The sequence below is a fragment of the Rhinolophus ferrumequinum genome, chromosome X (assembly GCF_004115265.2).
Source record: "Rhinolophus ferrumequinum isolate MPI-CBG mRhiFer1 chromosome X, mRhiFer1_v1.p, whole genome shotgun sequence".
Taxonomy (NCBI): domain Eukaryota; kingdom Metazoa; phylum Chordata; class Mammalia; order Chiroptera; family Rhinolophidae; genus Rhinolophus; species Rhinolophus ferrumequinum.
This window is the reverse complement of record NC_046284.1, coordinates 25,338,871-25,365,419: the sequence shown is the minus strand read 5'-3', so window position 1 is coordinate 25,365,419 and position 26,549 is coordinate 25,338,871. Positions and strand designations below refer to the sequence as shown.

At 37.3% G+C, this 26,549-nt stretch overlaps 1 protein-coding gene across 13 annotated transcripts in view; it reads right to left on the bottom strand.

Annotated features, from left to right (window-relative positions):
* Positions 1–26,549, bottom strand: part of ENOX2 (ecto-NOX disulfide-thiol exchanger 2) — a 454,293-nt gene that overhangs the window by 135,371 nt on the left and 292,373 nt on the right. For 11 of the 13 annotated variants that reach the window (XM_033118206.1, XM_033118225.1, XM_033118235.1 and 8 more), the window contains one exon: positions 12,671–12,805. The exons of the other annotated variants lie outside the window; for them this stretch is intronic. In XM_033118206.1, the coding sequence (XP_032974097.1) occupies positions 12,671–12,767 (97 nt within the window). In that variant the 5' untranslated portion in view covers positions 12,768–12,805. The remainder of the gene's footprint in view (positions 1–12,670; positions 12,806–26,549) is intronic. 13 annotated transcript variants of the gene reach the window in all.

Genomic DNA, 26,549 nt, shown 5'->3' with positions numbered 1-26,549 from the left:
AAGTTTGACTTCTCCTGGGGATTGGTGTATTTTCTCTTCATGGACAATGCAAATTATGTAACTGATTAGGTTTCCCTCTTTGTTTTGGCTACCTGGTCACAACTGCAGCTCAACTTTAGAAACCAGGTGGAATCTTATGACCTACACATCTGAATTCTGATTAACCTCCCTACCTGGTCTTCACCTTCTATTCTCATTTATATTTTCCCAGATGCTGGTCTATTTCACTGGTTATTTTTCTCTTTTACTGTAATTTATTATATGCTGCCTCAAAGTCTTTGTGGATAGGTGATATAATTCAACTCAGTATTTAACCATTGTCTCCAGACTGTATATATCTGACCTTTCGGTCACTGATGTATCCTTTCCTCTGCCTGGACTGTTCTTAGTGTTTTTTTTTTTCTTTCTTTTCTTTTTGTTTTGCTTTTGTGTTTGTTATTTTTTCACCTGACACATTCCTGTATACCTCTGCATACTGAGTTCAAATGTTACCACTTCTGTTAATCTTCCCTGACCACCACTACCTACTTCACACCCGCCCCAATGCCACACTGGGTAAAACAATACTTTTCTACATTTCTACTATGACACTTACTATATTGTAGTGTAGTCATGCTGACTTTGTTGCCTCTGCCACTGGACTCTAAGCTTGGAGGCAAGGATTGAGCTATGTCCATTTTGGACTCCCTTGACCTAGCTAAATATATTTTTAATGAATAGATGGGTAAATAAAAGCACAAATGAGCAAAATGGATAAGAAGCCTTTGAGCATTTGTCAGTCAAGAGGCATGGCATACATGAGAACAGGTTTTATTAGGGAGAAAATATGGAGGGGGTGTCTAAAAGTATTGGAATCATTATAAGAGTAGGAATCTTAGTTTTTTTTGTTCACTACTTTATTCCTAGGGATTCTTGCAGTACCTTGCATATAGCAGGCTCCCTAAGTAAATATTTCTTGTATGAATGAATGAATAAATGGTCTCACTCTACCACTCTTCATGATAGTTTCCATGGGGAGTCTTGAGAGTACCATCAGTGGGTAGGATTCAAGTTTGTTTTGGAGAGACATTAATTCTATTTGGTAAAGTATTTTATGTATTATTGGCTCTTGGTGAAGTGTTAATAATGATGGTGAACGGTGCTCTCCTTTCTCAGGATCTCAAACTTAAATGCCACTGAAAGCATATTCTATTTGTAGAAGACATTAAAAATAATGAAAACTCAAGTTCAGGACTCCTTGAGGAGCTTGTAGAGCAGTGATCTGTCATGTGTCATACATCCTCATTCTTTCTTTCTGTTCCCATCAGAATTAGCCTGATGGTTCCAATGAGAACTGCTTCCTTAAGAGTGACAACGGTCATAGATGGGCAGGATCATGCTCTGGGAAGAAGGTCTATGAGTCCATATTTTCCAACATTTCCCATTATGAAGGACGCATAGTCAATATAGTGGAGACACCACAATGAGGGACTCTTGCTTTCTGGGGACATCATGCATTCCACATTTGAATGCTAAGGATATTTTAATTGAGGGTAAAATAAAGGAAGCAGCATGCAGTATTCAATGAGTACCCCTCAACTGGTCCATCCTTGGATTAATTTGGGATGAAGTGCAGAACAATCGTTCCTAAACAAAAGGTGTGACTCTTGTTGGTGCCTCTCTTCATGTGAAAAGGAGCATTGGTTTTATTTGAACAGCTTGGAAAAGCAAACATTCGTTCAGAAAAGACAGCCACCAGCAAGAGGGGACCTCCCAATCCACCTCATGGTGGATTAACTTTATTGAACAGCAGCTGTACAAAACACCATGTTAGATGAAAGGAAGCTCTATCCCAGACCCCAGAGATGGTCTATCTCTGCTCCCCATTTAATGAATATAATAAGCCAGACACTGCCCTGATGACAAATATGTGTCCAAAAGACTCAGCATCCATGACAGTTTGGATTTGAGCTCTCTGGGGGAAATCAAGGAATAGATTTCATCAATTCCGAAAGCCTTTTCTATTGTTACAGATAGGCTAGATAAAACACGACAAAGAAAAGCCTGCTGGCTCAGTAGGAAGCCTCCTAAGGGACAGAGAAGTAGTTGAATTACTGACCCATCGATGGGTGATCTCAGGAAAAAATTGTATGTGGCTCATCTGCTGCCTTTTCCATTATAAGGGATTTTGAGGGGTGGGGAGAGAATAAGGGGGATGTTTTATTCCATCCAGTTACAACGTTACTTAATAAAGATGGCAGACACCCTATTCCCCAGACTTTGGCAAGAAGGGTAGGCAGCATTGGAGGGTGCTGGCACCTTCCATTTCTTGGATTTCCCGCTAGATTTATAGGGAGCAGTCATCAGCACTGTTAGACATGCACTGTTCTCATCACCTGCCATTGTCCAGTGCTTCTTCAGGGAAAAAAAAATGTCACTGCATTCATTATACTTTACTGTTGTTAAGAATATAAATGAGCCATAATTCAACTTTTTGTGAGCCATACATCAGATGTGAACTTGAAACAATAATAATCATAGCTGAGTTCATTGAGAGATTACTGTAAGCCAGCCATCATTCTAAGATTTTACATGTATTAACTTATTAATCCTCATAACGACCCAGTGACATAGGTGCTATTATTACCTCCATTTTACAGATGAAGAAACTGAGGCATACAGAGGTTATATAACTTTGAAAGTTACAGCTACTTAATGGCAGAGCAGGCATTTACTTTAACCTACACAGACTAGATCAGAATCCACGTTCTAATCTTGATGGTTAAACTGCTTTCCTAAAATAATAAAATAAACTGCTTTCCTAAAAAATAAACAGGAGAAAAATTAGTTTACACATAACTCAAGTGATTTTACACATAGCTTTACAAAGTATGTCTCAGTCTAGTGCTATTGTTGCATGTACTTTTAAGACAAGAAGGACACTACTGCACTCAATATCAGTATTTCTAAGACTAGGTTTTAAAAAAAATCAAGTAACTTTCCCTGGAGCACAGCAAAAAGATCACTGAATCACAAGACTGAAGGGGCCTCTGAGAAGCTATCTCTTCATAGTCCTTAAGAAAACAAAATGTAGGCAAAGGGGGCTAGAGGTATAAATTAAAATCACTCTTGAGGTTTCAGATGTCTGGTTGGAGACTGATGTGTGGAACACTTATTAGAGCTGACAGTGGCTGCCTAGCACCCACTTGAATTGAAATACTTTCAATTCAATTGGCAGCTTAGCAGCCATTTGAAGGAAGTATGTTAGTATTTCCATCTTTAAAAGAATGTAATATTATTACTAATAATAATGATGACAGTTAACCTTTATTGAGTGCTTATTATATGTCAAACATTGTGCTAAGTATATTATTTAATCTTCATAGCAATACTATGAGATAGATACTATAATTATTCCCACTTTACAGATAAGGAAACTGAGGTAAAGATAGGTCAAGTAACTTGCTCAAGGTCACAAGGCTAGCAAGTGGCAGAGCAAGTATTCAGACCCAAGTAGTCTGTCTTCAAGACCTGTGTTGTTAAATACTAAGCAAGGTACTGCCTCTGAAGAAATAGCCTTGTGAGCTACTGTTAAAAATAAGATGTGATATATATACTCGTACATAATGGAATATTACTCGGCCATAAGAAAAGATGAAACACTGCCATTTGTGACAACATGGATGGATCTTGAGATTACTATGCTAAGTGAAATAAATCAGATAAAAAAAAGTCAAGAACCGTATGATTTCACTCATATGTGCGATATAAAACTCAAAGGAACAAGACAAACAAACAAAGAAACAAAAATGCATAGAGACAGACAACAGTTTAGTGGTTACCAGAGGGTAAGGGGTAGGAGGGTTGGTACAAGATGGTAAAGGGGGTCAAATATATGGTGATGGAAAAAGAACTGACTCTGTGGGTGCTGAACACACAATGCAATATATAAATGATGTATTATAGAAATGTACACTTGAAACCTATATAATTTTACTAACCATTGTCACCCCAATAAATTTAATAAAGAAAAAAAAAGAAAACCTGCCCTAATTTTCTAGGCTTGATATTGGCCCCAGTGCAAACATTGGGCCTGTAATGATGACTTGTATATATTTTTTTCCTCTCAGTGCTAGGCCTGTTTTGCCCCACAGTATAGATGGGTGGCTAAGCATTGAAGATTATTTTGTGGACATAGACTTATGTTTAGACATGGTGATTTACAAATAATCTGATGTAAGCTAACATTTAGTCTCCTTGGTATCAGAGCAGATCTGGCCTCAATATTTTCCCTGAGACATACACCTATACAGTTCAGATTTCCATAAACTGGTAATACTTAAGACAAATCAGGTAATCAAGTCACTCTAGACTATAAGAGATTGTGACTCTGGACTACTTCATATGGAGCTATAGAACAATATATAATATTTTAGCTTAAATTCTATTATAATGAAATAATGAAAAACTAAATTAAAAAACCCATTACTTCTTTTGTAAGTATCTATGAGAAATATACTAATAATGTTTTTAAGTATTTTAATAGCCAACAGTTTCGAGAACTATGTACTAAGTATTGTGCTAAGCAAAATTTACTTCTCACAACAACCCTAATGGTTAGGTACTATTAGCTTGACTTTATGAATAAGAAAATTTAGTTTCATAGACAATATATAACTACCCAAGATGAAGTAGTAAAAGAAGCAGACTTGGAAGTCAGGCAGACTGACTCCAGAGTCTGAGTTCTTAACCACTATGCCATACCAGCTCCCGTTGTAACACCTGCTGATCCCATATTGGCTCCTCCAGCTATTTAAAACCCAACGACATACATGGTCTAATCACTGTAGCCCTTAAAGGACCCCTGATTGCTCATTTCAATCATGGTTGGTCTAATGTAGTAGGGTGCAGTCTAGTCATCTGCAGCCCACGGTATGAACTACAGTTTGGTGAAACAGTTCTTTGCTTCTGCCACATATAGAATCCAAGCTCCTTTTTTCCTCCACCCATTTCTCATTCACATTTTTTTTTCTTTATGTTTGGCTGCCTTTATGCTTGTCTCTAAGCTTTCAATGCAATAACATTTCTTAATTTATTATTAAGATTATTATGTATCATTGTTGCCTACCCTACTTTATCCCCCTACAGAGATTCAAAATCCAATCTGGAATTGTGAAATTATTTTTTGAGGGTGGGAGCAGCTATATAAACAAATGGCATAACGAAGCAGTATGACTCTAGATCTATTGCTCGATTTTAATGTGCTTGTGAATTACTTGAGGATCGTGTTAAAATGAAGCTTCACCACCCAGAGTCAGTTCTTTTTCCATCACCATATATTGGATCCTCTTTACTCTTACCTACCACGCCCTCCCCCCTTATAGATGAAGTATTACAGAATTGTACACCTGAAATCTATGTAACTTTACTAATAATTGTCACCCCAGTAAACTTTAATTTAAAAAAAAATGCAGCTTCTGATTCAGTAGTTTTGGGCTGGGGCCTGAGATTCTGAAATTCTTAACAGCTCCCAGGTTATGCAGATCACACTTTGAGTAGCAAGGTTCTAAATGGGCTGGATCCTGTCATGCTTTTTAGTAGGACCACAATTAAATGACTCTGGAGAGATTAATGTTTAGGATGCTTGAAAAGAACCCCACGCTTCTCAGGATGGCAATTTTTAATGGTTAATAGCTCTGACAGCCCAGGAAGAAATTTTTGTGTCTAAACTAAAATTTTCAGATGCTGTGGCATTTTTATTCTGTTTTTATCTTTAGTGGAGATGGAGTTAGGATACCATGCCCATTCTCTTATGGGTTATTTTGTTTAAAAAATATGAAAAGTTATTCAATGTTAACTACAGTCTTTGGGATGCTCCCCACCATGTCCTTTCCTTCCCTTTAAGTCTAAGATTTTTGGGATGTCTCAGTCAGTTCTCATTCCAGCTCCATGTTTATTTCTCTCTTCTAAGAAATCCATAAATTAGACAAGATTTATAATTCCTTGCCAAATCATATTGACTTTTATTGCAATGAGTTATTTAAATATTCTGCATATGTCGCTCTCCTGGTGGTCTTGTGCACTCCCGCATTTTGGGAATATATTTTCTTTCTTTTAGTAAATCCTTGGCCTGCTTGCCTTCGTTCATGATGCATTGTTCCTACATCCTGTAATGCCTTCTTGTGATGATACAAGGACCTGATCTCCTCTAACACACAAGATGAGATCCAAAAAATGTTTTTTTAAGCCCCCGCAGTATTGGGGAGCCTGCGAGGATAATTACTGGCTGGGGCACTGCTAGCTCCTGGAAACCGCTGCAGCTGGGAGCTCAAGGACGTGCAGGCAGAGCTTGTGAGGCATGGTCAGCAGATCAGAAATCTCCCGCCCGCACCCATACACACACAAGGAAGAAGTGCCCTAGGACTCTGGAGCTCTGGACAAAGGGATGGTGGTGCTACTCTCGGTGTGCATACGTGCGGACAAGGGCAGAAGCTGCACTGACTTTGTGGAGACTATCATCCAGACCCCTCAGGCCCACGCATTTAAGTCTGCAGTCCCAAAGTCTCTCTGGGCACCAGGTGACCGGCTCTGCCTGCGCAATAAGCAGGGGGCTCTTTGGTACAGCAGAGGACAACCTAATCATTGCTTGGTGGGCTCAGGCTGAGACGGTCGCTGCTTCTTGTTTTGCTTTGTTTTGCTTTGCTTGGTTTTGTTTTGCTTTGTCTTGTATATTTGATATCTTTGCCTGTGTCGAGCGGGGGTTATCGGCTGGTTTTTTTTTTTTTTTTTTTTTTTTTTTTTTTTTTTTTGCATGTGAATGTACTTGATTTTTTTTTTCTTTGCTGTTGTCGTTGTTGCTGTGCTTGGTGATTTGCTATGTTCTGTGACTTCCCTGCCGGGGCCCAGCTTGGGTGGCACGGGACTCGGCATACCCGGGGGCCAACTCCAGACCAAATCGGAGTGCAGCCGGGTTTGACCTGCAGGTCACACACCTAGAGGGGGTTCTCTGCAGGCTCTGGAGCCCATAGAGGACAAATCACATTGGGGTGGTCAACCCTCACGCAGCAGAGTGCCCTGCGGGGGGCAGAGCCAAGTCTCACGGCGGGTCAGCCCAGGAGTTGACCCCACTTGCTCACTAGCGGGAAGCAATTAAAGATCTTGAACGGGACAGTGTACAAAACACAAGACTCACCTTTGGAGCACACACAGAGGAGGACGATGTGGTGCGAGTCAAATATAAAGGACACATACTACATAAGATAACCTAGCAAGAACTAAGAACTCTAGGGGATCTACCTAATATATCAAAATAAACACAGTCAGCCAGAATGGGGAAACAAAGATACACGTCCCAAATAAAAGAACAGAAGAAGCCTCCACAACTGGAACCAAATGAAGCAGACATAACCAACCTCTCAGAGACAGAGTTCAGAACACTGGTGATAAGAATGTTTAAGGAGCTTAGAGAAGACATAAAGAAGGATGTAGAAATCATAACGAAAAACCAGTTGGAACTAAAGAACACAATTACCGAAATTAAGAACTCACTTGAAGGAATTACCAGCAGGCTAGATGAAGCAGAGGATCGAATCAGCGACTTAGAAGACAAGGTAGCAGAGATCACCCAAACGGAACAACAGAAAGAAAAAAGAATAAAAAACAATGAGGATGGCCTAAGAGACCTCTGGGATAACATCAAGCGCAACAACATGCGCATCATAGGAATACCAGAAGGTGAAGAGAGTAAGCAAGGGATTGAGAACATATTTGAAGTAATAATGTCTGAAAACTTCCCCAACCTGATGAAGGAAACTAACATACAAGTCCAGGAAGTGCAGAGATTTCCAACCAGGATAAACCCAAACAGGTCCACACCAAGACACATTATAGTTAAAATGGCAAAGCTTAAAGACAAAGAGAGAATCCTAAAGTAGCAAGAGGAAGACGGAGGGTTACATACAAGGGAACTCCCATAAGACTATCAAATGATTTTTCTACAGAAATATTGAAGGCCAGGAGGGAGTGGCAGGAGATACTCAAAGTGATGGAAAACAAAGGCCTACAACCTAGATTGCTTTATCCAGCAAGGCTATCATTTAAAGTTGATGGAGAGATAAAGAGCTTTCCAGAAAAAAATAAGCTAAAGGAATTTATCACCCGCAGGCCAGCATTGCAAGAAATACTAAAAGGACTTCTGTAAATAGAAGAAAGATCAAAACAACCTAACTACAAATTTAAAAATGGCAATATCTATGTACCTATCAATAATCACTTTAAATGTAAGTGGATTAAATGCTCCAATCAAGAGACATAGGGTGGCTGACTGGATAAGAAAGCAAGACCCTTGTATATGCTGTATACAAGAGACTCACCTCAGAACAAAAGACACACACAGGATGAAAGTGAAGGGTTGGAGTAAGATATTTCATGCAAATGGAAACGAGAAAAAAGCTGGAGTTGCAATACTTATATCTGACAAAATAGACTTTAAAATGAAGAACATACTAAAAGATAAAGATGGGCACTATATAATAATAAAGGGATCGAGCCGACAAGAGGACATAACCCTAGTAAACATCTATGCACCCAACATAGGAGCACCTAAATATATAAAACAGGTACTGACTGACATAAAGGCAGACATCAACAGTAACACTATTATAGTCGGGGACTTCAACACACCTCTGACCACAAGGGACAGGTCTTCCAGACAGAAAATCAATATGGAAACAACAGCCTTAAATGATACATTGGACCAATTGGATTTAATCGATATTTTCAGAACATTTCACCCCAATGCTGCAAAATACACCTTTTTCTCAAGCGCACATGGAACATTTTCCAAGATAGATCATATGTTAGGCCACAAAACAAGTCTTGATAAATTTAAGAAAATTGAAATCATACCAATTGTCTTCTCTGATCACAATGCTATGAAATTAGAAATGAACTACAGGAAAAAAACTGGAAGACACACCAATTCATGGAGGCTGAATAACTTATTACTAAATAATGAATGGGTCAAGCAGGAGATCAAGGAAGAAATCAAAAGATATCTCGAGATAAACGAAAATGAAAACACGACGACCCAAAATCTATGGGATGCCGCGAAAGCAGTCCTAAGAGGGAAATTCATAGCTTTGCAGGCCTACCTAAAGAAACAAGAAACATCACTAATCAACAGTTTATCTTCACATTTAAGGGATTTGGAAAAAGAACAGCAAAATAAGTGCAAAGGGAGTACAAAGAAGGAGATAATAAAGATCAGAGCAGAAATAAATGAAATAGAAACCAGAAAAACAATACAAAAGATCAATGAATCCAAGAGTTGGTTCTTAGAGAAGATAAACAAAATCGACAAACCTTTAGCCAGACTCATTAAAAAAAAGAGAGAGAGGACCCAAATTAATAAAATCAGAAATGAAAGAGGGGAAGTGACAACGGACACTGCAGAAATACAAAGAGTTTTAAGAAGTTACTATGAGCAACTATATGCCAACAAATTTGACAATTTGGAAGAAATGGACAATTTTCTAGAGGTGTACAACCTTCCAAGGCTAACTCAAGAAGAAACAGAAAACCTGAATAGACTGATTACCACCACGGAAATTGAATCAGTAATCAACAGTCTCCCAACAAACAAAAGCCCTGGACCAGATGGCTTTACAGGTGAATTTTACAAAGCGTTCAAAAAAGAATTATCACCAATTCTCCTCAAGCTCTTCCAAAAAATCCAGAAGGAGGGAAGACTCCCAAACACTTTTTACGAAGCCACTATCACCCTGATCCCAAAATCAGACAAAGACACCACAAAAAAAGAAAACTACAGGCCGATATCTTTAATGAACATAGATGCAAAAATCCTCAACAAAATATTAGCAAACAGAATTCAGCAATACATTAAAAAGATCATTCACCACGATCAAGTGGGATTCATCCCTGGTATGCAGGGGTGGTTCAACATCCGCAAATCTATTAATGTGATACACCACATTAACAAAATGAAAAATAAAAATCACATGATCATATCAATAGATGCAGAAAAAGCATTTGATAAAATCCAACAGGCATTTATGATAAAAACCCTTAAGAAAGTGGGAATAGAGGGATCTTATCTCAACATAATAAAGGCCATATATGACAAACCCACAGCTAACATCATACTCAATGGGGAAAAGCTAAAACCATTCCCCCTAAGATCAGGAACAAGGCAAGGTTGCCCACTATCTCCGCTTCTATTCAACATAGTGCTGGAAGTTCTTGCCACAGCAATCAGACAAGAAAAAGAAATAAAAGGCATCCAGATTGGTAAGGAGGAAGTAAAGTTATCATTGTATGCAGATGATATGATACTATATATAGAGAACCCTAAAGACTCCACCAAGAAGCTATTAGAGCTGATAGATGAATTTAGTAAAGTAGCAGGATACAAAATTAATATTCAGAAATCAGTTGCATTTGTATATACGAATAATAAAACATCAGAAGGAGAAATTAAAAAAACAATCCCATTTACAATCGCTCCAAAGACTATAAAATACCTGGGAATAAATTTAACCAAAGAAGTAAAAGATCTGTACTCAGAAAATTATAAGACACTGAAGAAAGGAATGAAGGAAGATATAAATAGATGGAAACACATATCATGTTCATGGATAGGAAGAATTAATATAGTTAAAATGTCCATACTGCCTAAGGCAATATACATATTCAATGCAATTCCTATCAAACTGCCAACATCGTTTTTCACAGAAACAGAACATATAATCCTAAAATTTATATGGGACCATAAAAGACCCCGAATAGCAAAGGCAATCTTGAGAAATAAGAACAAAGTGGGAGGTATAACAATACCTGACTTCAAATTATACTACAAGGCTACAGTAATCAAAACAGCATGGTACTGGCATAAAAACAGACACATAGATCAATGGAACAGAATAGAGAGTCCAGAAATAAATCCATGCCTATATGGCCATTTAATCTACGACAATGGAAGCAAGAATGTACGATGGAGTAATGACAGTCTATTCAATAAATGGTGCTGGGAAACCTGGACAGACACATGCAAAAAAATCAAGCTGGACCACCTCCTTACACCATATACAAAAATAAATTCAAAATGGCTTAAAGACTTAAATGTAAGATCTGGAACCATAAAATACCTAGAAGAAAATATACGAAGAAACTTCTCAGACATTACCCGGAGTAAGATTTTTAATGATATATACCCTCGCTCGAGGGAACTAAGAGAAAAAATAAACATGTGGGATTATATCAAACTAAAAAGTTTTTTCACAGCAAAGGAAACCATCAATAAAACAAAAAGGGATCCTACTGAATGGGAAAAGATATTTGCCAATGATATATCTGATAAGGGATTAATATCACAAATCTATGGAAAACTCACTCAACTCAACTCCAAAAAAACAAACGATCCAATTAAAAAATGGGCAGAGGACTTGAAGAGACATTTTTCTAAAAAGGACATACAGATGGCAAACAGACATATGAAGAAATGCTCAACCTCACTAACCATCAGAGAAATGCAAATAAAAACCACAATGAGATACCACCTCACCCCAGTCAAAATGGCTATCATCAATAAATCAACAAACAACAAGTGCTGGCGCGGATGTGGAGAAAAGGGAACGCTTGTGCACTGTTGGTGGGATTGCAGACTGGTGCAGCCACTATGGAAAACAGTATGGAGGTATCTCAAAAATCTGAAAATGGAACTACCTTATGATTCAGTAATTCCACTCCTAGGTATCTATCCGGAGAAATCCAGAACTTCAATTCAAAAATCTTTATGCACTCCTATGTTTATTGCAGCACTATACACAATAGCTAAGACATGGAAACAACCAAAATGCCCATCGGTAGATGACTGGATTAAGAAACTGTGGTACATTTATACAATGGAGTATTATGCAGCCATAAAGAAGAAAGAAATCTTACCATTTGCAACAACATGGATGGATCTAGAGAACATTATGTTAAGTGAAATAAGTCAGACAGAGAAAGATAAGTACCATATGATCTCACTTATTTGCGGATTCTAAAGAAAAGAATAAGTGAATGAACTAATCAGAAACAGTTTGGGAGACAATGAGGAAAAACTGAGGGTTGCTAGATGGGCGGGAGGGGTGGGGGGTGGGGGGAGGGTGAGGGGATTGGAGGGCAATCGGTGACCATAGGATGGCCACGGGCTTGAAAATTAATCTGGGGAACGTAATTTGGTGGTTACCAGAAGGTAAAGGGGTTGGGGGGTGGGGGATGAGGATGAGGGGGATCAAATGTATGGTGATGGAAGGGGAGCTGACTCTGGGTGGTGAACACACAGTGTGATTTATGGATGATGTGATACAGAATTGCACACGTGAAATCTATGTAATTTTACTAACAATTGTCACCCCAATAAATTAAAAATAAATTAATAATAAATAAATAAATAAATAAATATTCTGCATATCCTGCATCAGATACACCCCAAGCTTGCCAATAATGCAATAGAGAGTATACTAGTAACTACTGGCTACCCAGTCTATAAAGCTCATATTACAAAAATGCACACTTTAGGCAGAATCTGGTAAATGTTAACTTCAAAGTAAATTGTGTCATACTGCTATATTTATGACCACATGGTCAATAAAAATAAATGCTTGTGAGGTGATTAAAAATAGCATACCAGGTAAAATTGGTTGTCCAGCAATTCCCAGTGATGCCATTCCAAGATTATTCATTGCTGTGGCCCATGCAGTTGGATCAGACATAGGTAGCGTCATTGCAGTGGAATCCACATTCAGAGTTCTACTATTATCAGCTAAAAAGAAATGATAAGCAAAATAATTTGTTGTACTAAGGTTTCAGTGTTTAGGTTACTTATCAATGTAAACTCTGACAAATGCTTTAAAAAAATTGACTGATGGACAAGTGATGGATAAAGGCCTGAATTCCAGCTCTTTACAAGTGTTAAAACAATACAGCCTGAACTAGCAGGAAGCCATAGAATTTGAAAGCAGTATACCAGACGGCATTGTAGTGTTTCTTTCTCTTTATCTCTCTCTTCCCCTCACTCCCTCCTTCCTTCTTTCTCTTCTTACCTTCCCTCTTGTTATACACACACACACACACACACACACACACACACACACACACATCATTTTTTAGAGCAGTTTTAGGTTCACAGCAAAACTGAGGGGAAGGTACAGAGATTTCACATATACTCCTGGCACCCAAACATGTACAGCTTCCCCTATTATCAACATCCCCTACCAGAGTGGTTTGTTACAAGTGATGAACTTACATTGACACGTCATAATCACTCAAAAGCCATAGTTTAAACATATTAGGGGTTCACTCTGGTGTTGTACATACTGTGGGTTTGGACAAATGTCAATCATTAGAGTATCATACGGAGTATTTTTACTTCCCTAAAAATCCTCTGTGCTCCACTTATTCATCCCATCACACTCCCCAACCTCAACAACCACTGATCTTTTTTACTGTCTCCATAATTTTGCCTTTTCTAGAATGTTACATAGTTGGAATCATACAGTATGTAGCCTTTTGAGGTTTTCTTCTTTTATTTAGCAATATGCATTTAAAGTTGCTCCATGTCTTTTCATGGCTTCATAACTCATTTCTTTTTAGTGCTAAATAATATTCCATTGTCTGATGTACCACCGTTTATCCATTCCTCTACTGAAGTACAGATTGGCTGCTTCCAAATTTTTGCATTTATGAATAAACTTGCTATGAACATTTGTGTGTATGTTTTTCTTTTCTTTTCTTTTTTTGTGGACATAAGTTTTCAGGTCCTTTGGATAAATACCAAGCAGCACAATCACTAGATCATATGCTAAGAGCATGTTTAGTTTTGTAAGAAACTGTCAACCTGTCTTCCAAACTGGCCATACTATTTTGCACTCCAACCAGCAATGAATGAGAGCTCCTGATGCTCCACATCCTCACCAGTATTTAGTGTTGTCAGTATCCTGGATTTTGGTCATTCTAATAGACGTGTAGTGGCATTTTGTTATTTTAATTTGATTTCCCTGATGACATATGATGTGCAGCATCTTTTTTAATGTTTATTTGCTATCCGTATAACTTCTTTGGTAAGGTGTTTATCAAACACTATGGCACATGTTATACAGGTTATTTGTTTTCTTACTGTTGAATTTTAAGAGTTCTTCGCATATTTTAGATAATAGCCCTTTATAAGTTGTGCATTTTTGCAAATATTTTCTCCCAATATGTAGCTCCTCTTCTCGCTCTCTTGACATTGTCTTTCACAGAGCAGAAATTTTTAATTTTATTAAATCCACTACATCAATTATTTCTTTCATGGACTGTGCCATTGGTGGTGTATCTAAAAAGTCCTGACGTACCCATGGTCATCAAGGTTTTTCCTATGTTACCTTCTAGGAATCTTACAGTTTTCTGTTTCACATGTAGGTCTTTCAATCCATTTAAAAAAAATAAAGTTTATTGGGGTGACAACTGTCAGAAAAGTTATATAGACTTCAGGTGTACAATTCTGTAATACATCATCTATAAATACCATTGCGTGTTCACCACCCAGAGTCAGTTCTCCTTCCATCACCATATATTTGAGCCCCCTTACCCTCATCTCCCATCCACCACCCCCCTTAACCTCTGGTAACCACTAAACTATTGTCCGTGTCTATGAGTTTTTGTTTCTCATTTGCTTGTCTTGTTCTTTTGTTGTTTTCGGTTCATATACCACATATCAGTAAAATCATATGGTTCTCTGCTTTTTCTATCTGACTTATTTCGCTTAGCATTTTACTCTCAAGATCCATCCATGTTGTCACAAATGTTCCTATATCATCTTTTCTTACCGCCGAATAGTATTTCATCGTGTATATATACCAGAACTTTGTTATCCATTCATCTATTGAAGGACATTTTGGTTGTTTCCATGTCTTGGCCACCGTAAATAAAGCTGCAATGAATACTGGGCCACACGTCTCTTTATGGATAAATGCTTTCAGATTTTTTTGGTAGATACCCAGGAAAGGGATTGCTGGGTCATATGGTAATTCTATTCGTAATTTTTTGAGGAACCTCCACACTGCCTTCCATAGCAGCTGCACCAGTCTGCATTCACACCAACAGTGTGTGAGGGTTCCTTTTTCTCCACAGGCTCTCCAACACTTGTTACTATTTGTCTTCTTGATGATAGCCATTCTGACTGGGGTGAGGTGATATCTCACTGTGGTTTTTATTTGCATTTCTCTGATGATTAGTGATGTTGAGCATTTTTTGATATGTCTATTTGCCATCTGTATGTCCTCTTTGGAGAAATGTCTCTTCAGGTCCTCTGCCCATTTTTCAATTGGGTTGTCTTTTTTTGTTGTTGTTGAGTTGCATGAGTTCCTTGTATATTTTGGATATTAGCCCTTTATCAGAGGCACTATTTACAAAAATCTTCTATCATTCAGTTGGCTGCCTCTTTATTTTGTCGAGGGTTTCTTTTGCTGTGCAGAAGCTTCTAAATTTGATATAGTCCCATTCATTTATTTTAGCTTTTACTTGCTTTGCCTTTGGAGTCAAATTCATGAAATGCTATTTGAACCCAAGGTCTATAAGTTTAGTACCTATGTTTTCCCCTATGCAGTTTATTTTTTCAGGTTTTATGCTTAAGTCTTTCATCCATTTTGAATTAATTTTGGTACATGGTACAGATAGCAGTCCAGTTTCATTCTTTTGCACGTGGCTTTCCAATTCTGCCAGCACCATTTATTGAAGAGGCTGTCTTTTTTCCATTGTATGTTTTTTGCTTCTTTGTCAAAAATTATCTATCCATATTTATGTGGTTTATTCTGGGTTCTCAGTTCTATTACACTGGTATATGTGTCTGTTTTCCTGCCAGTACCATGCTGTTTTGATTATTGTAGCCCTGTAGTACAAACTAAAGTCAGGGAGTGTGATACCTCCAGTATTGTTCTTTTTTCTTAAGATTGCTTTGGCTATTCGAGGTCTTTTGTGGTTCCAAACAAATCTGATGATTTTCTGTTCCATTTCTTTAAAAAATGCCATAGGGATTTTGACAGGGATCACATTAAATCTGAATATTACTTTGGGTAATATGGCCATTTCAACTATGTTGATTCTTCCAATTCATGAACATGGAATGTATTTCCATTTCTTTGTGTCTGCTTCAATTTCTTTTAAAAATGTCTTATAGTGTTCAGCATATAGGTCTTTCACATCCTTGGTTAAGTTTATTCCTAGGTATTTTATTCTTTTTGCTGCAATAGCAAAGGGAATTGTTTTTTATTTGTTTTTCTGAGAATTCATTGTTAGTATATAGGAATGCAATGGACTTTTGTACGTTGATTTTGGAGTCGGCAACTTTAATATATTCGTTGATTGTTTCTAATAGCTTTTTGGTGGAGTCATTAGGGTTTTCTATATATAGCATCATGTCATCTGCAAAGAGTCACAATTTAACTCCTTCATTCCCAATGTGCATGCCTTTTATTTCTTTCTCTTGCCTGATTGCTCTGGCGAGGACTTCCAACACTATGTTGAAAAGCAGAGATGATAGGGGACAGCCCTGTCGTGTTCCTGAATGTAGAGAAAAGGGCTTCAGTTTTTCACCATTAATTATGAGGTTAGCTGAGGGTTTGTCATATATGGCCTTTATTATGTTAAGATACTTTCCTTCTACCCATAATTTATTAAGTGTTTTAATCGTAAATGGATGCTGTATTTTGTCAAATGCTTTTTCTGCATCAATTGATATAATCATATGATTTTAGTCCTTTATTTTGTTAATGTGATGTATCACATTGATGGATTTGCAGATGTTGAACCATCCTTGTGCCCCGGGGATGAACCCCACTTGGTCGTGATGAATAATCTTTTTAATGCATTGTTGCATTCGATTAGCTAGATTTTTGTTTAGGATTTTTGTATCTGTATTCATCAGAGATATTGTTCTGTAGTTTTCATTTTTTGTTATCTTTGCCAGGATTTGGTATCAGAGTAATGTTGACCTCATAAAATGAGTTAGGAAGTACTGTCTCTTCTTCAATTTTTTTGGAAGAGTTTGAGCTGGATTGGTATTAAATCCTCTTTGAAGATTTGGTACAATGCACTAGTGAAACCATCTGGTCCTGGACTTTTGCTTTGGGAAGGTTTTAGATGACTGATTCAATTTCATTACTGGTGATAGGTCTGTTTATATTTTCCAGTTCTTCATGGTTCAGCCTTGGAAGGCTGTATGATTCTAAGAACTTGTCCATTTCTCCTAGGTTATTGAATTTGGTGGCATATAGTCCTTCATAGTATTCTTGGATGATCCTTTGTATTTCTGTGGTGTCCGTGATAACTTCCCCTTTTTCATTTCTGATTTTGTTAATTAGTGTCTTCTCTCTTTTTATCTTAGTGAGCCTAGCCAAGTGTTTGTCAATTTTGTTAATCTTTTCAAAGAACCAGCTCTTTGTCATATTAATTTTTTTCTATTGTCTTTTTGTTCTCTATTTCATTTAGTTCTGCTCTGATTTTTGTTATTTCCTTTCTTCTGCTGACCTTGGGCTTCATTTGTTCTTCTTTTTCTAGTTCTTTAAGTGTAACGTGAAGTTATTTATTTGGGATTTTTCTTGTTTCTTGAGATAGGCCTGTAATGATATAAATTTCCCTCTTAAAACTGCTTTCTCTGCATCCCAAAAATTTTGGTAGGATGTATTTTCATTGTCATTTGTTTCTATGTATATTGTGATCTCTCCTCTAATTTCCTCTTTGACCCAGTGGTTCTTTAAAAGTATGTTGTTTAATCTCCATGTATTTGTGGTTTTTCCTGCTTTCTTTTTGCAGTTGATATCCAATTTCAAAGCCTTGTGATCAGAGCATATCTTGGTACGATTTCAATTTTCTTAAATTTGTTGAGGTTAGTTTTATGTCCCAATATATGGTGTATTCTTGAGAATGTTCCATGTACACAAGAAAAAAAAGTATAGTCTGATATTTTAGGATGAAGTGCTCTATAAATGTCAACTATGTCCATTTCATCTAATGTGTCACTTAGGATTGCTATTTCATTGTTTTCTGTTTGGATGATCTCTCCACAGCTGTCAATTATGTATTTAAGTTCCCTAGTATAATAGTGCTTTGGTCAATTTCTGTCTAGTTCTGTTAGTAGTTGCTTGGTGTATTTCGGTGCTCACTGATGGGGGGCATAAATATTGTTGACTGTTATGCTTTCTTGTTATATAGTCCCCTTTACCATTATGAAATATCCATCTTTGTCTCTTGTTACCTTTTCCACCCTGAAGTCTGTTTCATCTGATATCAGTATGGGTACACTTGATTTTCTAGGGATACCATTTGCTTGGGCTGTCAATTTCCACCCTTTCACTTTGAGTCTATGCTAGTCCTTGTAGCTGAGATGTGCCTCTTGGAGACAGCATATGGTTGGGTTTAGTTTTTTGATCCAATCTGCTACTCTGTGCTTTTTTATTGGTGAGTTCAGTCCATTTACATTTAGGGTGATTATTGATATGAGAGGATTTCCTATCATTGTATCTTTAGTTTTCTGGTACACTGTGTCTCCAATGTTCCTTTGCCTTTTTGTCATTGTCTATTATTTCTGTGTTGTGGTATTCTAAGATTTTTCCCTCTGTTTCTTGTTTTATTACAGTATATATTTCAGTTCTGGATTTTTTTTTGAATGCTAAGATTAAGTTTATGTAAAAGAAAGTTTGATATTTAGAGTACTCCATTTTCTTCAGCACTTTCCATTTTCCATTCTCATATTCCTGGTCAGGCCTTTATTCTCCCTCTTTTTATATTTTGGTTGCCACAAATTGTCCCTGTTGATGGTGGTCACATAGCCTCCTTTAGTATTTCTTGTAGTGCAAGTCGTGTATTAGAAAATTCCCTCAGCTTCTCTATGTCTGGAAAGGTGTTTATTATCCTTCATATCTAAAGGATATCTTTGCTGGGTATATTACTCTTGGCTCATAGTATCTCTCTTTCAATAGCTTGAATATTTGATTCCACTTCTTGGCTTGTAGAGTTTTTGCTGAAAAATCTGATGATGATCTAATGGGCTTTCCTTTGTAGGTTACCGTCTTCTTTTCCCTGGCTGACTCGAGGATTCTTTCTTTGTCGTTGAGTTTTGACAGCTTGAATACAATGTGCCCTGAAGAAGGCCTTTTTGGGTTGAGGTAATTAGGTGGCCTATCTGCTTCTTGGATTCGAGGATCCAGTTCTTTCCACAAGTTTGGGAAGTTCTCATCGCCTATTTGTTTGAATATACTCTCTGTTCCCTTCTCCCTTTCTTCTCCTTCTGGTATGCCCATTATTCTTATATTGCTCCTTCTGATGGAGTCAGAAGGTTCTTGTAGAGTTCTTTCATTTCTTTTAAGTCTCAAGTCTCTTTCTTTTTCCATCCATGTCATTTCCAGGTTTCTATCTTCGATGTCACTGATTCTTTCCTCCATCTGGACAACTCTACTACCTAAGGTGGCTATTTCTTTCTTCATTACTTCTATTGAGTTCTTCATCTCCAGAAATTGTATTTGGTTCCTTTTTAAAATTTCAATCTATTTGGTAAAATGTTCATGTTGTTCTTTGATTGTGTTCCTGAGTGCATTAAACTGCCTTTCTGTAATTTCTGGTATCTTGTTGAGTTTTTTCAGAATTGCCATCTTGAATTCTCTGTCATTTCAGTCACATATTTCCATATCTTTAAGTTCATTTTCTGGAGACTTTTCACTTTCTTTCTGAGCTGTCTTTTTGCCTTGGTTATTCATGGCCATTAATGATATATTATTTCTCTTCCTAGACTTCTACAGGAGTGGAGTTTGCAAGAGGTTAATAGGAAGAGGTCTTTCTTTTGTTTTCCAGTAGGTGTTGGTAGAATGTTTTATTTTGTCTCGGACTGCAGCCTTTTTTTCTCTCTCACAGTGTAGTGTTAAGTGTTCTCTGCACTATTCCAGCTTCTGACATAATGGGGGATTCCCTGGAAGGCGGGCTTCTCCTCTGTTACCAGCTTGCCTGGGTAGTAGGGCGCCGCATCTCTGTGGGGATGCTGAGAGCTTTTAAAGTTCTAAAGCTCTTCCTGCACCAGATTCAGATCCAGTGTGTTTCAGCAGTTCTGTTTGCTCCTGCAGGGATCCGCCCAGATTGGCGGGGATGGGGGGGGTGGCTTGTGAGAGGTGGCCCAGAACAATGGCGGTGACCACCACCACAGCCAGTCCTGCTTCCACAGCTCCCTCCCCTTTGCCGGAAGTAGTTGGGCTGCGAATCTGTGTCTGTGGACAACAGTTCTCAGAACTGCATATATTCTGTTCTTTGGATTTGACACTGCTACTGTTCAGCTTCTAGCACTGGGCAGGTGGGGGCAGGGCGAGCTCTGGGAGGGTAGGGAGGGGGCCGGTAGTCTCAGTGCCTAAGGCTTCCATTTTCTGCTTGGCAGTGAGGGCTTAAACCCCCATTTTCTGCTTTCTTCCCTCAGTTTTTGCTCCGAGGTCTCTGCCATGAGCGTTGGGTTTAGCTGTGTTGTGTGCTGTCCCCTTAGCCCTGTGGACCATAAATGGAGCCCTAGCAGTCCAAGTTCTTCCCTCTTCTGCAGCTATGGTCGTTCCGGGATGCAGCGAACTTGAAGCACTGAGCTAGGATTGCGTCCTATGCCAACGGGGCCCCGTCTCCACACTTCTTCCTTCCCTCCTCCACTGTTTGTGCACTTTGCCCACCTTTAGGTGAATTCAGTAGTGAGCCTCTTTGTCTTGCCTGTCTGCTGTGCAGTGAGTCCTTTGTGGAGTAATAATTTTTCAATTTGTTGTAAATTCCAGGGTATATTTCCAGAGACTCACCTTACGCCGCCATTTTGATGACCAGCAAATTTTTCTCAATCCATTTGGGCTCAGTTTTATGAATGGTGTAAGATCTATCTATGTCTAAATTCATTTTTTGGTCCATGTGCATGTCCAGTTGTTCCAGCTCCATTTGTTGAAAAGACTGTCTTTATTATACTGCATTTGCTCCTTTGTCAAAAATCAGTTGACTCAATTTCTGGGTGGTCTATTCTGTTGTAATGATCTATTTATCTATTCTTTCACCAATACTACACTGTCTTGATAACTGTAGCTTTCTAGCAAGCTTTTTTAAATAAAATTTATTGGGGTGAAATTGATACTAAAGTTATGCAAACAGTAAAATTATACAGATAAAGTTATACAGATTTCAGGTGTACAATACTATAATACATCATCTCTAAATATAACTGTATGTTCACCACCCAAAGTCAGTTCCTTTTCCATCACCATATATTTGATCTCCTTTATGCTCCTCTATGAGCCCCCCGCCTCCCTTCCCTCTGGTAACCACTAAATTATTGTCTGTGTCTATGAGTTTTTGTTTCTCATTTGTTTGTCTTGTTCTTTTGTTGTTTTCAGTTTTATATACCACATATCAGTGAAATCATATGGTTTTCGACTTTTTCTGTCTGACTTATTTCACTCAGCATAATAATCTCAAGATACATCCATGTTGTCACAAATGGTAATTTCATCTTTCCTTATGGCAGAGTAGTATTCCTTTGTGTATATATGCCACAACTTCTTTATCCATTCATCTATTGAAAGACACTGTGGTTGTTTCCATGTCTTGGCCATAGTAAATAAAGCTTCAATGAACATTGGAGCACATATATTTTTATGGATAAATGTTTTCAGATTTCTTTGGGGAGTAGATATCCAGGAGAGGGGTTGCTGGCTCATATGGTAATTCTAGTCTTAATTTTTTGAAGAACCTCCACACTGCCTTCCATAGCGGCTGCACCAATCTGCATTCCCAGCACCAGTGTATGGAAGTTCCTTTTTCTCCACAGCCTCTCCAGCACTTGTTACTATTTGTCTTGTTGATGATAGCCATTCTAACTGGTGTGAGTTGATATCTCACTGTGGTTTTGATTTGCACTTCTCTGATGCTTAGTGATGTGGAATATCTTTTTGTATGTCTCCTGGAAATCTGTAGGTCCTCTTTGGAGAAATATCTGTTTTAGGTCATCTGCCTATTTGTTAATTGGATTGCTTGGTTTTTATTGTTGAATTTTATTAGTTCCTTCTATATTTTGGATATTAACCCCTTATCAGAGGCATTGTTTTCAGAAATCTCCCATTTGGTTGGTAGCCTCTTTATTTTGTCCATGGTTTCTTTTGCTGTGCAGAAGCCTTTTAATTTAATATGGTCCCAATTCATTTATTTTAGCTTTTACTTCCCTTACCTTTGATCTCAAATTCATAAAATCCTCTTTGAACCCAAGGTCCATAAGTTTAATACCTATGTTTTCATCTATGCAGTTTATTGTTTCAGGTCTTATGTTTAGGTATTTTTATCCATTTTAAGTTAATTTTGGTACACGGTGACAGATAACAGTCTAGTTTCATTCTTTTGCATGCGGCTTTGTAATTCTGCCAGCATCATGTATTGAAGAGGCTGTCTTTTCTCCACTGTATGTTTTTGACTTCTTTGTCAAAAATTATGTGTCCATATTTATGTGGGTTCATTTCTGGGTTTTCAATTCTATTACATTGGTCTGTGTTTCTGCCAATACCATCCTGTTTTGATTACTGTTGTCCTGTAGTATAGGCTGAAGTCGGGGAGTGTGATACATCCAGCACTGTTCTTTTTTATTAAGATTGCTTTGGCTATTCGGGATCTTTTTAGTTCCATATGAATCTGACAATGTTTTGTTCTATTTTTTTGAAAAATGCCATTGGGTTTTTGATGGGAATTGCATTACATCTGTATATTGCTTTGGGTGGTATGGCCATTTTAACTATGGATTCTTCCAATCCATGAACACGGAATGTCTTTCCATTTCTTCGTGTCTTCTTCAATTTCATTTAAAAATGTCTTATAGTTTTCTGTGTATCGGTCTTTCACATTCTTGGTTAAGTTTAGTCCTAAGTACTTTATTCTTTTTGTTGCAATTGCAAAAGGAATTGTTTTTTATTTGTATTTCTGAGGTTTCATTGCTAGTAAATAAAAATGCAATGGAAATTTGTACGTTGATTTTGTAGCCAGCAACTTTACTGTATTCGTTTTTTGTTTCTAATAGCTTCTTGGTGGAGTCTTTAGCATTTTCTATATTTAGCATCATGTCATCTGCAAAGAGTGACAATTTAACTTCTTCATTCCCAATTTGGATGCCTTTTATTTCTTTCTCTTCCCTGATTGCTCTGGCTAGGACTTCCAATACTATGTTGAAAAGCAGAGGTGATTGAGGAGAGCCCTGTTGCATTCCTGAACATAGAGCAAAAGGCGTCAATTTTTCACCATTAATTATGACATTAGCGGAGGGTTTGTCATATATGGCATTTGTTATGTGGAGATTTTCCCTTCTATACCCATTTTATTTGTTGTTTTAGTCATAAATGAATGTTTTATCATGTCAAATGCTTTTTCTGCATCTATTGATATAATCATAATATTTTTGTCCTTTATTTTGTTTATGTGGTGTATGACATTGATCGATTTGCATATGCTGAACCATCCTTGTGCCCCTGGGATCAAACCCACTTGGTCGTGTGTATGATCTTTTTAATGCATTGTTGCCTTCGATTTGCTAGAATATTGTTTAGGATATTTGCACCTGTATTCATCAGAGATATTGGTCTGTAATTTTCTTTTTTGTGTTATCCTTACCAGGTTTTGGTGTCAGAATAATGTTGGCCTCATAAAATGAGTTAGGGAGTGTTGTCTCTTCTTCAATTTTTTGGAACAGTTCGAGTAGGACAGGTATTAGATCCTCTTTGAATGTTTGGTAAAATTCACTAGTGAAGTCATCTGGTCCCAGACTTTTGCTTTTGGGAAGGTTTTGGATGACTGATTCAATTTCCTTACTGTTGATCAGTCTATTTATATTTTCCAATTCTTTGTGATTCAGCCTAGGAAAGCTATATGTTTCTAAGAATATATCCATTTCTTCTAGGTTATTAAATTTGGTGGCATATAGTATTTCATACCATTTTTGGATGATGCTTTGCATTTCTGTGGCTTCTGTGGTAACTTCCCCTCTTTCATTTTGATTTTATTTGTGTCCTTTCTCTTTTTATCTTAGTGAGTACAGCCAAGAGTTTGTCAATTTTATTAATCTTTTCAAAGAACCAGCTCTTTGATGCATTAACTTTTCATTGTCTTTTTGTTGTCTATTTCATTTAGTTCTGCTCTGTTTTTTATTATTTTTTCCTCCTGATGACTTTGGGTTTCATTTGTTCTTCTTTTTCTAGTTCTTTAAGGTATAATGTGAGGTTATTTATCTGGGATTTTTCATGTTTCTTGAGATAGGCCTGTAATGATATAAATTTCCCTCTTAAAACTGCTTTTGCTGCATCCCAAAAATTTTGATAGGATGTATTTTCATTCTCATTTGTTTCTATGTATCTTTTGATCTCTCCTCATTTTTTCTTTGACCCAGTTGTTTTCAAAAGTATGTTGTTTAATCTCCACCTATTTGTGTTTTTTTCCTGCTTTCTTTTTGCAGTCAATATCCAATTTTGAATCCTTGTGATCAGAGAATATGCTTGGTATTGTTTCAATCTTCTTAAATTGGCTGATGCTAGTTTTATGTTCCAATATATGGTCTTTGCTTGCGAATGTTCCATGTACACTAGCAAAGAATGTATTGTCTGATGGTCTAGGATGAAGTGCTGTATAAATTTCAATTTTATCCATTTCATATGATGTGTCATTTAAAGCTGCTATTTCTTTATTTATTTTTGGTTTGGATGCTCTATCCATAGCTGTCAATGACATCTTTAGGACCCCTACTATAATTGTGTTTTAGTCAATTTCTCCCTTTAGTTCTGTTACTAGTTGCTTTGTATATTTTGGTGCTTCCTGATTTGGGGCGTAAATATTGATGACTGCATGTCTTCTTGTTGTATAGTCCCCTTTATCATTATGAAATGTCCATCTTTGTCTCTTGTCATCTTTTTTATCCAGAAGTCTGTTTCATCTCATATCAGTATGGCTACACTTGGTTTTCTCTAGACACCATTTGATTGGAATGTCAGTTTCCACCCTTTCTATGAGAGCGGACTCTATGTTTCCACTTTGAGTCTATGTTTGTCCTTGTAGCTGAGATGTATCTCTTGGGGGCAGCATATGATTTAGTTTAGTTTTTTGATTCAGTCTGCTACTCTGTGCCATTTTATTGGCGAATTCAGTCCATTTACACTTAGAGTCATAATTTATATATGAGAATTTCCCACCGTTCTTTCTGGTTTTCTGGTAAGATGGTGTCACCATTGTTTCTTTGCCTTTTTTTCACTGTCCAGTATTTCAGTGTGGTGGTATTCTGTGATTTCCCCCCTCTATTTCTTCATTTCTTATGTTATATATTTCTGTTCTGGATTTTTCTTGAGTGGTTACCATTAATTTTATGTAAGACAAAGTTTCATATTTAGAATATTACATTTTCTTCAGTATGCTTCCATTCTCCATTCCCTTGTGCCACTTCAAACCTAATACTCTCTCTCCTTTTATGTTTTTGTTGTCACAAATTATCCATATTTATGCTGTGAGTTGATTTCTGCAAGTTTTCTTTTTCCTCTTTTTTTTTTTTAACTGTTTTACTTTTCCTTCTTTACCCTGTATGTCATGTTTAAGTGCATAGTGTCCTGTTTGGTGTAGGGAATGCCATTTCCTGCTTCTGTCTGTTCGTAATTATACTCATGGTTTTGTATTCTTTTGCTTTTTTGTTTCAGGTTGAGAGCCTCCTTCACTATTTCTTGTAATGCAGGTCGTGTGCTAGAAAATTCCCTCAGCTTCTGTATGTCTGGAAAGGTCTTTATTCCTCCTTCATATCTGAAGGATATCTTTGCTGGGTATATTATTCTTGGCTCATAATTTCTCACTTTCAATAGTTTGAATATTTGAGTCCACTGCCTCCTGGTTTTTAGTGTTTCTGCTGAAAAATCTGATGATAATTTAATGAGCTTTCGTTTGTAGATTACTGTATTCTTTTCCCTGGCTGCCTTGAGGATGCTTTATTTGTTGTTAATTTTTGACAGCTTCAGTACAGTGTGCCTTGGAGAAGGCCTGTTGGGATTGAGGTAATTAGGTGTTCTATTTGCTTCTTGGATTTGAGGATCCAGTTGTTTCCACAAGTTTGGGAAGTTCTCGTCAACTATTTGTTTGAATATACTCTCTGTTCCCTTCTCCTTTTCTTCTATTTTTGATATGCCCATTATTCTTGTATTGCTCTTTCTGATGGAGTTAGAAAGTTCTTCTAGAGTTCTTTCACTTCTTTTAACTCTCAAGTCTCTCTCTTCTTCTATCCTGTCTTTTCCAGATTTCTATCTTTGATTTCACTGATTTCTTTCCTCCATCTGGTCAACTCTATTACCTAAGCTTCTCTTTGTAAAATGTTCATTTTGTTCTTTGTGTTTGTTAGTTCATTAAACTGCCTGTCTGTGTTTTCTTGCATCTCATTGAGTTTTTTCAGGACTGCAATCTTGAATTCTCTGTTATTTAAGTCACATATTTCCATGTCTTTAAGTTCATTTTTTGAAGACTTTTCC